The 12,936-nt window shown below is 44.7% G+C and overlaps 1 protein-coding gene across 5 annotated transcripts in view; it reads left to right on the plus strand.

The window, feature by feature from the left end:
* The window catches only part of LOC136582410 (receptor-type tyrosine-protein phosphatase eta-like), a 124,548-nt gene that overhangs the window by 83,678 nt on the left and 27,934 nt on the right, over positions 1–12,936 (plus strand). For all 5 annotated transcript variants that reach the window (XM_066583440.1, XM_066583441.1, XM_066583443.1 and 2 more), the window contains 6 exons: positions 4,907–5,025; positions 5,953–6,037; positions 7,580–7,621; positions 8,476–8,566; positions 10,737–10,827; positions 12,383–12,456. In XM_066583440.1, coding sequence (XP_066439537.1) covers positions 4,907–5,025; positions 5,953–6,037; positions 7,580–7,621; positions 8,476–8,566; positions 10,737–10,827; positions 12,383–12,456 — 502 coding nt within the window. The remainder of the gene's footprint in view (positions 1–4,906; positions 5,026–5,952; positions 6,038–7,579; positions 7,622–8,475; positions 8,567–10,736; positions 10,828–12,382; positions 12,457–12,936) is intronic.

Here is a 12,936-nt window from a genome sequence, read left to right on the forward strand (position 1 = left end):
AACCTGACAAAGGCTTCCTCAGAGGCCCATCTCACTGGATCCTGCCGGCTGCAGCCAGAGGGTCATCATAGATGATTCTGGTAAGAAGCGCTGTCAGAGATGCAGAATTTGAGATCCAGGAGCTGTAGAAGTTTGTCTGTTACGATCGTGTGGGCAGGCAAAGCACGGAACCCACATGATCATGACCAAAGGGGACGCACACGGGTATCACCAGGGTCACACGGGACTCACACCGGTTTCAGGCAACTGACCCTGTGCTACAAGGGAGGATGACAGTGGCCCTACCTAAGCGGGGACATTGCCCTAATAAGGGCAGCCCAGCGGTCTTCGGATCTGGGCCCTAGCTGATCCTAGGAGCCACACACCAGAACAGGATGCATTCACATGCCACATGACAGACCCAGAATACACTGCATACAACATACAACGACTAGTAACAGATTGGAAGCTGAATATAAATACCAGGTATTAGTTGACATGTTGTACAAGATGTTGAAAGCTAGCAGGCCACTTCATGGCTCCTGGTTATACTGCTAGTCCCTACACTAACCAGGAGTCCAGCAGAACCGGACACCGTTCACACCGCACGCTGCAACAGGACAGGACACAGATAGCAGGACACACAGCAAGCTAACACAAAACTGACAGAATATAAACGTACAAATGGACATGAACCAAGTCACACTGCAAACCTCACCAGACAAGCATTCATGACGGCCCACCTGAGGGGCCATATAGACTGACCAGGGGATTGGCTAGCAGACAGTACCACACCCAGCCAGCTCAATCATTAACCCTGTGAGTGCTGTGCTGCTGGAAACACAATAGAACAACAAATCCCAGCAGCACACGTAACATTGTCATTCCCAAAGAGGACATCATTTGCTCATAGTTTTGGGACCTCCAGAATTGCTTGCCTACCTTCATCTGACAGGTTATACCCCAAATATTTAACCGTTTGCTGACAATATTGGAGTTTCTACCTGTTTACTTTATGGCCTTGCTCATAAATAAACCTCAAGAGTGCGACTGTATCCCCCCCACAATTCTCTCCACTGTCTGCTGCTGGCTACCAACATACAGTAGTAGCGGACTACCTCTAAGAGGCTGGAACTGGGCTGAGTGTACTGACATAGCCTGGGAGACAATTGTTGGAGATTCACAGCAGCCCTGAGGTACTCTGGTGAAGGTATACCTAATGTTATCATAATATCTCATCACAACACATTTACTGGACATATTCAAGACTACATAATCTGACATTCACAGGCTTATTTGTCTCTAGGTCTGTTATAACTGGTTCAGAGAGGGATTCCCTGTGGGTCCGGCCATTAACCCCTCTGACCAGGATATGACTATTAATACATTTTACATCAGGTACATCATTGGGATGTATTAATGTCCCCGTGGCTCCTGAGCCCACCAGGAAAGTAATCATCTGCCCATTCACCTGGAGATCTATCTCAGGCAGTGGAGATTGCCATGAGATCCTCCAAGTGTTGTACATCGACCCCTCCTAGTCATTTTTCCCCAAGGTGGCTGAGAACATTGTTTCTCAGGGCATTCTCAGGCAAAATCACTAGACTTTCCATAATTCCAACACACATTTAAATCCCTGAGCTGCATCCCACATCTGCTTCTTCCTCTGTCTCTACTTTCACATCCTCTTGCTATCCAATAACCTCTCTGACTTTCTTGAACCATCATATCACATTCTTCTGCATGTTTTGCATATTGCAAAACATCCTGCAACGATCTCATCCTCAGGGTAACCATGTATCTCATTATATAACCTCCTATTCCCTTCTGATTATACTATAGAAGGGATCTACCATCTCCTCCTCACACATTCGCTTCATGCAATATAAGACAGCAATACAAATAGTACATTATGTTAGTAGGCGGCCGCCCTCTTCATATTCTTAGTTACTCTATAACACAATATCAAAGAGAAAGTAATAGAAAGATAAGGAGTAAAGTTCCTGGACACCCCTGTGTCCCATGACGTCATCTAACCACTTTTTTACGTGTCGCACGGAGTTAATTCTTTCCTGTAGCCTTCTCACAATGGCTATGGTCTCACATAGACTACTGCTATTGCCCCTTTGGCAACCCATTCGTCTATACTTCTCATTTACCTTACACATTTCACATAGACTACTGCTATTGTCCCTTCGTCTATGATTGCCTCTCATTTACAATACACATTGTAAATTCTACTAACACTAAAGTATACAGAAGAAGAAGAAGAGAGAAGAGAAGTTCAACCATTGTTATACTTACTACACGTTATCTGGGAGGCTTCCAAATTCTCCGGCTAGTTCGGAAAAACGTCACTGTTTCAGACAGGATGCCCGACTGGCCTCTAATTACGTCTAAGCAAGACGGAGGTCTTTTAATGATCGGAGAGTACTTCAGACCCACCTTTTCACAGCCAGGCTGTCCTCTCCCTCTGCAGTGAGTGATTCCGGTTCGAAGGACCAAAAATGTAAGGAGAATTTATGTGTTATCAAAGAGAAACGATCCCAGATCCCGTGCAGAAATCTGGGCCCAGGAGAAATTCAAATCAAACCAAGTTTATATGGTATCAAGTGATTTTCTGCTTTATTCTGAGGTGGACAAAGCATATATAGCCTAAATGACATCATAGCAAAACGTATATACCTTCAAGATGGATAGAATATATGATAGGTTAAGATAAAAAATGATTAACATAAGTTACACCTTCTAGGGTGTATCTATTACATACAATGAGACCACTATGAATTCAGGAGAAAGGAATGCATATAATACTTTACAGACCTACCCCCTGTAGTGTGTAGCTTCCTGTCTATAGATATGCATACATGGGGGGTCTAGTAGACTATCATCTTTCCTGAGAAGACATGGAGGCCTAAAGAAGGGTTATATTTAACCCTTTAACTACTCATACCAGTATCATGCTCTACAAGGCAATATAGAATAATTAACTGATACATTGATCTACAATTTTCTTAACAAAACATCTCCTTGTAAAGGCAGCGATTCTTTGTGTTATCAGGAATGTACTGCGGTAATAATTGTTGATGGTATAGAAAGCAGTTTGCCAACTAGTAAGGCCTCATGCCCATGGGCATGCGCTGTTTCCAAGTGTGAAATCCCGCAGCAGTTTCCACCCATGCCCGCAGCCACGAGGCCTAAAAATACATTTACTCACCAATCCGGCTGCCGTGCAGATCTTCTTCGTCGTGGACGGATCTTCTTTCTTCTGCACGTGCTCGGTACGCCGGCTGGCGTGCTGTGCGCATGCGCCATGCTTTCTTTTTTTTCTTTTAAATCTCTTGCTCTCCCGCTGATCCGTGGCACGGACAGCTTCCACTAACTTCAATGGAAGCCGTCCGTGCAGGAGACTACAGAAAATGGAGCATGCTGCGGGTGTTTTCCCGTGCGATATCCTCATGCTGGAAAAAAATGACATCCACAGGTATTTAATCACCCGGGGATGCCCAATGAATGTCTATGGGTGTATTGAACTGCGGATCATTCGTGCGGGTGACCCATGCAGATTCCACAATTCAGTTTTGCCCGTGGACATGAGGCCTAAGACTTCTTTCACATTAATTTTCTTCCAATCTGTTTGGAAAAGTTTTTGCAACAAACCTACACCATACGCTAATAAACACGTGTAAAAGGAGCTTTAGTAGTCGGCGCTCACCAAGATGTGTTTGTAGCACAATAGCCGTGATATTTAGTTGTTTAATCTGCATCTTTATGTAATTGCTTCTGCTCTGGACGTTCTCATAGGCCACTCCATTTCCTGAATGCATTATGCAGCTGTATTGTAGTCCTGCTGATTTTCAATCTGAATGCTGTAAGCTTATTTCCAAATATCCCTTCAATCTGACAGACTTGAACTCCACTTATGCAATTCAGACATGTCGTAATATGTTATATCACAAACCATGTAAGTGTCAGCTTAAATGAGTTGTCCCACTTCTAGCTGTATTGCTGCAGGAACCAGATAGCTCCATACATTGTGCAATGGCCCAGGTTGGTACTACAGACTGTATCCTATTCACTTCAATAGGACTCAGTCTGTAGTACCAGCCTAGGCCACTGTGCAGTGTACGGAGCTATATGCTTCCTGCAGCAAAACAGCTAGAAGTGGGACAAACTCTTTAAGGGCTCCCGCACACTGGCGAGAGCGATATCGGGCCGTGATTCAAGACCTGATATCACCCTTGCAATCCTTCTATAAACCCCTGGATGTAAAGTTTTCACATGGAAACAGCCTTGCATCTCTGCAGGGATTCCCTTCATTCCCGCCTCGGCTATCTCATCCACGGCAGGAGATCGCAATGTTCTCCCATTGTTTGCAACGGGGCCGGCGGCAGCAGCGTCAGCTCTATTGAAAACAATGGCCGATATACCCATTTTTTTTCATTTGAGATCCCTGTTCTCGGGATTGGTGGGGGTCCCAGCAGTCAGACCCCCACCAATCAAAACATTATCTCCTGTTCTGTCGATTTCAGGAAAACTTTCTATCTTCCACCTTTGAAGGATTGCTTAGGGAACGTTCGTTCACATTACATGTCTGACATTGTGAGCAGGAAAGAATGTTGTGGGGGGCGTTATTCTATTTGACTCAAACTGCTGGAAACAAATGGAAAGCTACTTGGCAGCAGCTTGCACCGACGGAAGTTAATGGGTCCTTTCAGGGGTTCTGTTCAAATCCCGTTTTTAGCGAGTCAAACGTAAACCGGGATGGATCCCCTGGATGGATTCGATCACCTGATGTGAATGCCCCCTTAGTGACTGGTGCTTTTTTGATTCTCCCGAAAAAAATGAGAACGAAGTGATAATGAGGTAATTAATCATGTTTGCATACTGTTTTAATTATTTTGATCTTTTTAACCTTTCTTCCTAGGGTCGGTATTGCAGGATTTACATCACTTGAACTTGACCAAGCTGGGAGGATTTTGCCAAGCAGGTCTTTATATTCATTAGCTTATTATTATGGACCTATGAAGACAGCACAGAATGTAGGTAGGTGTCATAAAGTGGTGGTTACCAGTAAATGGTGAACTACAGGTTAGAGTCTCCCTCCTAGAAGACCCTTCAAATGTTGTGAACCCACTTGTTACTGCGCACTCTTCGGAGGAGCTCTTCCCGCTGGGAGGTAAATGATGCGCTATGTACTAATAATCATCATCTTCTTTATGTATATAGCCGCAGCATATTTCACCGCGCTCCCCCGTCTTCCGTATAAATGATTGATGACCGCTGTCTATATAGGCAGAGACACAGCAGTCATCAATTATTGCTGATGGGGGCGGCGGAGTGCTCTGCTCTTGAATGCAGAAGACTCGTAAGCGGGAATCTGCTCTCTTATTTCTTAACTGCTATGAATATTTTTGGCCCCATTCTGTTCTTAAAGGAGCTTTCTGACCCTAAAATATTGATGACCTATCCTCAACAATATCTGATCAGTGGTGATCGTCGGTCTAAAGAGGCAGCAGAGCTTGTGAGAGCCCATTGGCCTCTATCCGGGTATATGATGTCACATGACCTGGGAGCAGCGCAGTCCCATTCAAGTGAATGGGATTGAGCTGCTATACGATGTACGGTGATGTATCTGTTATGGACTGAGGCAGCCTCAGAGCTCACCTTAGTACTGCAGCCACCATCAGCTGATCGGCAGGGGTCTGGAACAGCGGTCACCCACCAATCCAATATTCATGACCTATCTTGAGGATCGGTTAGCAATATCTTAGTGTCGGAAAACCCAATTAAATACAGAAGCGTGTTCTGATGACAGATCAGCTTTTTCCTGCCCAAATTTGCATAGTTCTATTTGGCCTTTGAAAACATGTGACTTATATCCGAAGTCTCCGGAAACAAAGTGTAACGGCTTTATAAACAGTATATATTATATTGTAGGTTATCATGGCTGACCTCTATGCTTTCTCCTAGGAATGATTGCTGGAGCTGCAATCGGAAGTATTCTCGGACTGCTTGTTATCGCTTTAACAGGAGTTTTTATCTGGAGGAAAAGAAGGTAAGAAGTATGTGAAATACATGCATGCTGCATCGTCATTGGAACACCTACCACAGGGCAACACCGTACCAAACTTACTTCATATGGAAGAATCGGCGTTAGATTTTTCCGTGCAGACTTCACCCATAAATCTACAGCAGAAGCCCACGGCCGAGCCGCAGACGGGCACTTCTGCTTGCAGAGGATCTTATGTGGATTTAGTCTTTTTTTTTTAGCCTAATGTCCACAGAAAAATTCGGGCCTGTGTGGATTCTCGATGCAGAATTCCGCCGCTGATCACTCCTTTCCCACAGACCTGAGGCCAGAAAATTCTTCATACTTACCTGTCAAGACGCTGCAGATCTCCCCTAAATTGTGGCCGGATCTTCTTTCTTCGGCCCGGCGGATGTGCTCTGCACGCTGGCAGCGTGCCGCGTGCATGCTCCGTGCACATTTGGACGGCTTCCATAGGTTTCAGTGGAAGCCGCGGGAGCTGTCCATGCAGTAGACCCGCAGGAAAATGTAGCATGCTGGGATTTCTTTCCGTGCGTGCGACCATTATGCCCTACGGATGCTAATGCATCACTATGGGCAGCATGACGCACGGATCTCCCGTTCAGGGGCCACGCACGGGAGATCCGTGGACATTGGGCCTTAATGTGTTTGCTGATTTCTAGATGCGGATTGAGCGCAGATTCCGCATCAAGAAGTCACATATCAGTTCTTTTTCCCCTCACATGTAAACTTCTAACTAATAGAATGCCTCAAGATGCAGATTTTACAGTATAACGAAGTTTGTATGGAATTATCGTGGATTCCGCGTCAAATCTGGGGCGAAAAATGCTGTGTGAAACTACCCTTAAAGGGACACCTTGCCTGAAAACTAAATTCTGAGCCAAGACTTGGAAAGAGATGACGGCTAGAACTATTGTGCTAAAGGCAAATGGAAAATCTTAAAATGCATTCGGCCCTAATGTTACTTCTAGTGAATGATGCTGATTGCATTCATAAATGTCCGTTGTGCATATTAATATTTACAATCATTTTAAGGCAGACAAGGACTGTCGGTCTTACTGAATACATTTCTATGACATGACGCCAGCAGGTGGCAGCAGTGATTCAACTTTTATTGCTAACTGTTCTATGGGAGTTGGCTAAAAGTGGCTGATAAAGATTTATTTTGCTAACTTCCATGCATGGTTTTCTAGTTCAGTGGCCCAATCATCAAAATGCCTTGCTCCAGCCCTGCTGCTGGCCGTCCTGCTCACCATGCAAAGTAAATGTATAGGTGTATGTGGGCCCTCTATCTAGGCCACCGTCGGCTTAACCATCCTGTAAAGTATGCTCGCACTAGCCTGGTGCTGATGAGGGCTCCACGGGGCCCAGAAGGTAACGGCCCACAGTGTCTCAGGGGCTCCAACTCCTTCACAGCTGAGCTCCGTTGCCTAGACACATGTTGCAACAGTTTACTCCCTTCTTTCCTCTGATGTATCTGCTGAGGTCCTCGGTACTGAATATCTTCTGGATCGTGCAGATATACATAGATGTTTATGTTTGTTGCAGGAAAGGAGAGAAGAAAGCTGATGTCTCACTTCCAACAATTAAGTAAGTTCTTTGGTATACCTTTTTATGTCGATGACCATCTAAGGCTGCATTCACACTGCGTTTAGACTTTACGTCCAGGGGTCCGGCCCAGCTCACAGCTGAAATCCTGAAAACCTATTCAGGAAGGGACCCTGAAACTAAATCTATTTCGGCCATAATTGACAGCTGCTGAAACGAAGATGATAAATCACCCTTTTACTTAGTAACATAGTATGTTAGGCTGAAGGGAGACAATGTCCATCTAGTTCAGCCTTGTTGATCCAGAGGAAGGAAAAAAAAACCAAGAGGCAAGAGCCAAGTAGCCCATTCGGGAGAAAAAAATCCTTCCCGACTCTATAATGGCAGTCAGACTAATACCTGGATCAACCTTTCATAGTTCCTACCTGAATTTAAGACCCGGATCAAAAACCCTGCTGGTTATTTATTGTCTATATCCTGTAATATCATAGCGCTTAGAAAGACATCTAGTCCCTCTTGAACTCCTCTATGGACTTTGCCATTACCACGTCCTCAGGCAGAGAGTTCCACAGTCTCACTGCTCTTACAGTAAAGAACCCCCTTCTATATTGGTGATGAAACCTGCTTTCTTCTAGACGTAGAGGATGCCCTCTTGTTACCGTCGCAGTCCTGGGTATAAACAGATCATTGGAAGGTTTAAGTTGGTTTCCAGCATTCTGAAGACCATGATAAACTGTGAGCTGTGAGAAGGAAATGCAATGTGAATGTAGCCTAGAGTATTACTCTCCAAAGCATTATATAGTTTAACTTTTTTTTTATTGTATATTTTTATAAAACTTTATATATTTTGGAGTGTAGTGAGATATGATTTGATGAATCTATTACTCTCCTTGCAGAATTTCCCAGGCCATGAGTACTAATATCTTTAGTAGTCATTTTGAGAAGCTGAAAGCCGACTCCAATCTGGGCTTTAGTGAAGAATATGAGGTTAGTGTTTTTTTTTTTTTTCCAGACTCCGCCACCTATAAATTGAGTTTGTAATTGCAAGGAAGGTTACATAAAGGGGTTGAGTGATCACAAAAAAATAAAATAAATTTAACAGTTTGCTGTGGGATAAAACAACAAAAAAGAGAAAACTGATAGAAAAGCTTTAGGGCAGCGCTCCACTGAAATGGAATGTATGCTCCAGATAAAACTAAGAGATAAGACAATAATTGAGGGGACTTATCTGGTGTCTGGTGGGGTTCATATTAAGGACATCTCCACCAGCACCCTCAGATCCCGGTAGACTCAACAATCTGCGGGTATCCTCAGAAGACCATCCGTATCCTGCTGAACCAGGAGAGCCGCAAAGAGGGGTGTGCCGACTTTATGAAAAGGGGCACCAAGCAAAGTGATCCATAGAAAAAAAATCTCTCTGCGCTCCTTGGGACGGGCAAAGGACCCGCAGTAACCAATAATAATCCAGCAATAAAAAGACGCGTGAATGCGTCAAAACGCGTTGCACATATAGACTTTGTATGGTTTTGTCTTTGGGAATAAATGGAGTAATATCCATTTTATTATTATTGCGGGTCCTTTGCCCGTCCCAAGGAGTGCAGAGAGATTTTTCTATTTTTATTCTATGGCTCACAAGAAAAAGAGGGCATGATGCCAGGAGTTGGGGACGAAGACGCTGATTGGCCGCAGTGGTCACCTGACTTCCGTAGAACATCCGCACCAGGGGATAGGGCCTCAGAAGCTGATCATTTGTGTCCCGGGCGGACCGAAGGCAGCTGAATATGCCCTCTTTATTTGTTTTATCCCATAGCTAACTGTTTAAATATGTTTTTTGTAATCACAAAAACCCTCTAAACAGAATGGATCACCAGAATTAGGTCACTGTGCAGGGAGGGGGAGGAGGTGAGTCGTACCTATCAACTTTTGTGAGTGGAGGATCCAGTGTTTTCTCTATACGCTGAACGATCACTACATTAGGAACAGCTCACTTGACATTTTGTGATCAGTAGCACGGTACCTCGTGATGACAGTGTCACGATGGAGGATGTTCACCACCTTGTGGAATCTCTTCCCCAATGTCTGAAAGCTGTGATTGCCGAAAAAGGTGAACCTACCCATTATTCAGTAGGTGTTCCTAATGCAATGATCGTTCAGTGTTACCTTTCATTGTACTCCTGCCTGTGATGATAATAAGACGACGGAGAAGTTTTCTCTACAGAACAGGAAGTGTCAGACTGCTGTTAGGCGTAGGCCTCATGTCCACGGGCACACACGGATTCTGAGTGTGGAATCCCGCAGCAGATTACTGCCGTGCCCGCAGACATGATGCAAAAAATACATTTTACTCACCTGTCCGGACACGGCACGGGACTCCTCCATCGCAGACGGATCTTCTGAATGGCGGACGCACTCAGCACGCCGGCCAGCGTGCTACGCGCATGGGCAATGCCTTTTTTTTTTTTAATCTCCTGCTTTCCTACGGACCCACGGTATGTCCGCAGTGTCAGTGGAAAGTGGAAAAAAAGTTATAAAGTAGTGCGCAATACCTGTGAGCCATGCAATCGGGGCATCACAAGCCAGCTCCAATGATATCTGGTGATCTGGCGTAGTGAAACAAGGTTTACTGGCCCATTTCAGAGAGCCACATATTTGGAGAGCTAATGCCGTCCCGTATAACACTATGGTGGTGGTTTAGGGCAGTAGATTTGATTTCATGTTAATGTTCATAGCATGCGCCTTGTTGGAGGATATGAAGCTCCCATCGCTATAAAATCCATCCGGCATGCACAATCTTCAGTGTATCGGTAGTACATGTCCATGATGTTATTTTAGTTTTAGGCCTTTTTTTTGGTATCCTACGTTTTCAAATCTCTTAGGATTAGGCTGCATTTACCCGAACGTCAGACTCTTTGGAGTCTCCATTGACCGTTCCATCATATTTGACAGAACAAGGTATTTTCCCCATCAAAATGATGGCGACCGTGACGCAACCAATCATAAGCCAAGAGTCTGTCATGTGACCGATCCGTCACAGCAGCTTAGTTTTGTTTCTAGCGGAAGCCATGAAGGGTATTGTGAACACAGCCTGAGCTTACAATTTAATTCTTGTACTAGTTGAAACTTTTTTTGACTTTTTTTTTCTCTATTCCTAATTTAGAAATTGGCACCTGTTGGCACTGAGCAATCTAAATCAGCAGCCGAGTTACCGGAGAATAGGTCGAAGAACAGATACACCAATGTGCTACCATGTAAGTACAAATAAGCGTAAAAATCTTCTTTCCAGATTGGTAAATCTTTGTTCTTGGTCTTTTCTGTATAGAAGATGGGAATTGTCAACTACTCTTAGGCCGCCTTCAAATGGGCGTCAAAAGTGCGCAAAATTTGTGCATTGCAAGATGCACAAATCTCACCTAAATATGAACATATTGCACAAGAAAGATGTTTTCCTGCATGGCACAGCGATACAGGAAACAAATTGCGTCATGTTCTATCTTGTAGCGTGCTCTCGCATCACAGCGCTCATTGTTTTCAATGGGGCCGGCGGCAGCATCGCACCGCGTGCTAGATGCACACAATGCAATATCTCCCATTGAAATAATGGGAGACACTCCATGATCCTCCTGCTGCGGTGGAGGATCACTCCATCTCCAAAGAGATGCAAGGCTGTTTAGACATTAAAATTCCTCGCATCCATGGGGATTTCACATGCATGACAGTTACGATATGGGGGTGGGATTCATGGCCCCATATCGCGCTCGCACTTGTCAAATTGGCCTGGGAGTCAGAAGTCGTGCGGAGTGAAGTAAAGCAGTCGAACCCTGTTTTGGGTTGAATTTTGCTAAAAGTTCAGCTCAGCATGAACCGAACCTCAGGCTATTCGTCTCTGCCAAACACACTAAAAGGGGTCCTCTTTCTTCCTTGTTCCTCTTCTTCTTCCTCTTTTTTTTTTTTTTTTCTTTCTCTTTATTCTTCTTCCTCCTTCACCTTCTCAGCCAAATTGAACTTTTGAAACGCTCGGTAGTCACTAGTCAGAAAGTTAGGCCCGATGTCCACAGGCAAATTAGAATTGTTAAATCCGCAGCGTTTCTCCCGCACGCGTGATCCGCTCCCATAGGGATGCATTGGACACCTGCAGGCAATTAAATACCTGCGGATGTCATCTTTACCTGGCACGCGGATCACACATGCAGGAAAACACCCGCAGCATGCTTCATTTCGTGCGAGTCTCACACGCGGACAGCTTCCGCAGCTTACATTGAAGCCTATGGGAGCCATCCGGTCCCGCAGCACACCCTCAGCTGTATTTCTGCTGTGCCACGGGAGAGCAGGAGTTCCAAAAAAGAAACATGTGCACGGCGCATGTGCGTGGCACGCTGCCAGCGTGCAGAGAACATCCACCAGGCCGAAGAAAGAAGATCCGGCCGCGACGGAGGGCAGATCCGCAGCGTCCGGACAGGTAAATATGTTATTTTCAGGCCTCATGTCTGCGGGAAAGAAGGGACCTGCTGCGGGATTCTGCATGGAGAATCCGCGCGGGCCTGATTTTCCCCATGGACATGAGGCCTTTCAGTATTATATTATGCAGGCCTTAAACTTTCAGTATTATACAATTCTGAATAAGCCACATAAATTCCATATTTATATCGTGCTGCAGAAATAATAAAAATGGGTGATATTTTGTGGTGTAATAAAAAACAATATTTACAAGTACAGTAGATGCAACATACTACAAAAAAGAATACTATGTAAATAAAATGTCTACTTCTATAAATTCTTCTGTGTTCCGTCTACTTTTTCCACTAGATGATGTCTCTCGTGTTGTGTTGTCCAGTTCGGGGAACTACACAGAAGACTACATTAATGCAAACTATATTCCTGTAAGTATCAGAAAACCAATATTAAAGTATAGCTGAAGTTTTTATAAACTTCCGACAAGTCATAGTGACACGTCAGAAGTTTTGATCTTTGATCAATGGGGCCTGGATGCTGAGATCTAAACCAATTAACTGACACAAATTGTAAGAAGTGCTCATCTGAATGCTGTGCCCATTCTTAGAGCGGTGTACGGGCTCCATAGAAAGTCTATGGAGTCCGAACAGCACTGTGATGACAGCCGAATGGGCACAGCGTTCAGATCACAACTTCTGCCCATTCGTTTTAGCGGTCGGTGGGGATCTCAGCACCTTGATCCCCAACTATCAAAACTTTTGACATGTGACTGTGACATATCAGAAGTTCATAAAAAGTTTTTAGTTGCCTCATGTCCACGGGCGGGTCAGATTCCGCATGCGGGAGCCCGCAGCGGAATATGACCTTGCCAGCGACCGCACGTACGTGCCCAGGTAGTCTATTTTTCT

Source organism: Eleutherodactylus coqui, chromosome 11, assembly GCF_035609145.1.
Source record: "Eleutherodactylus coqui strain aEleCoq1 chromosome 11, aEleCoq1.hap1, whole genome shotgun sequence".
In the NCBI taxonomy this organism is placed as follows: domain Eukaryota; kingdom Metazoa; phylum Chordata; class Amphibia; order Anura; family Eleutherodactylidae; genus Eleutherodactylus; species Eleutherodactylus coqui.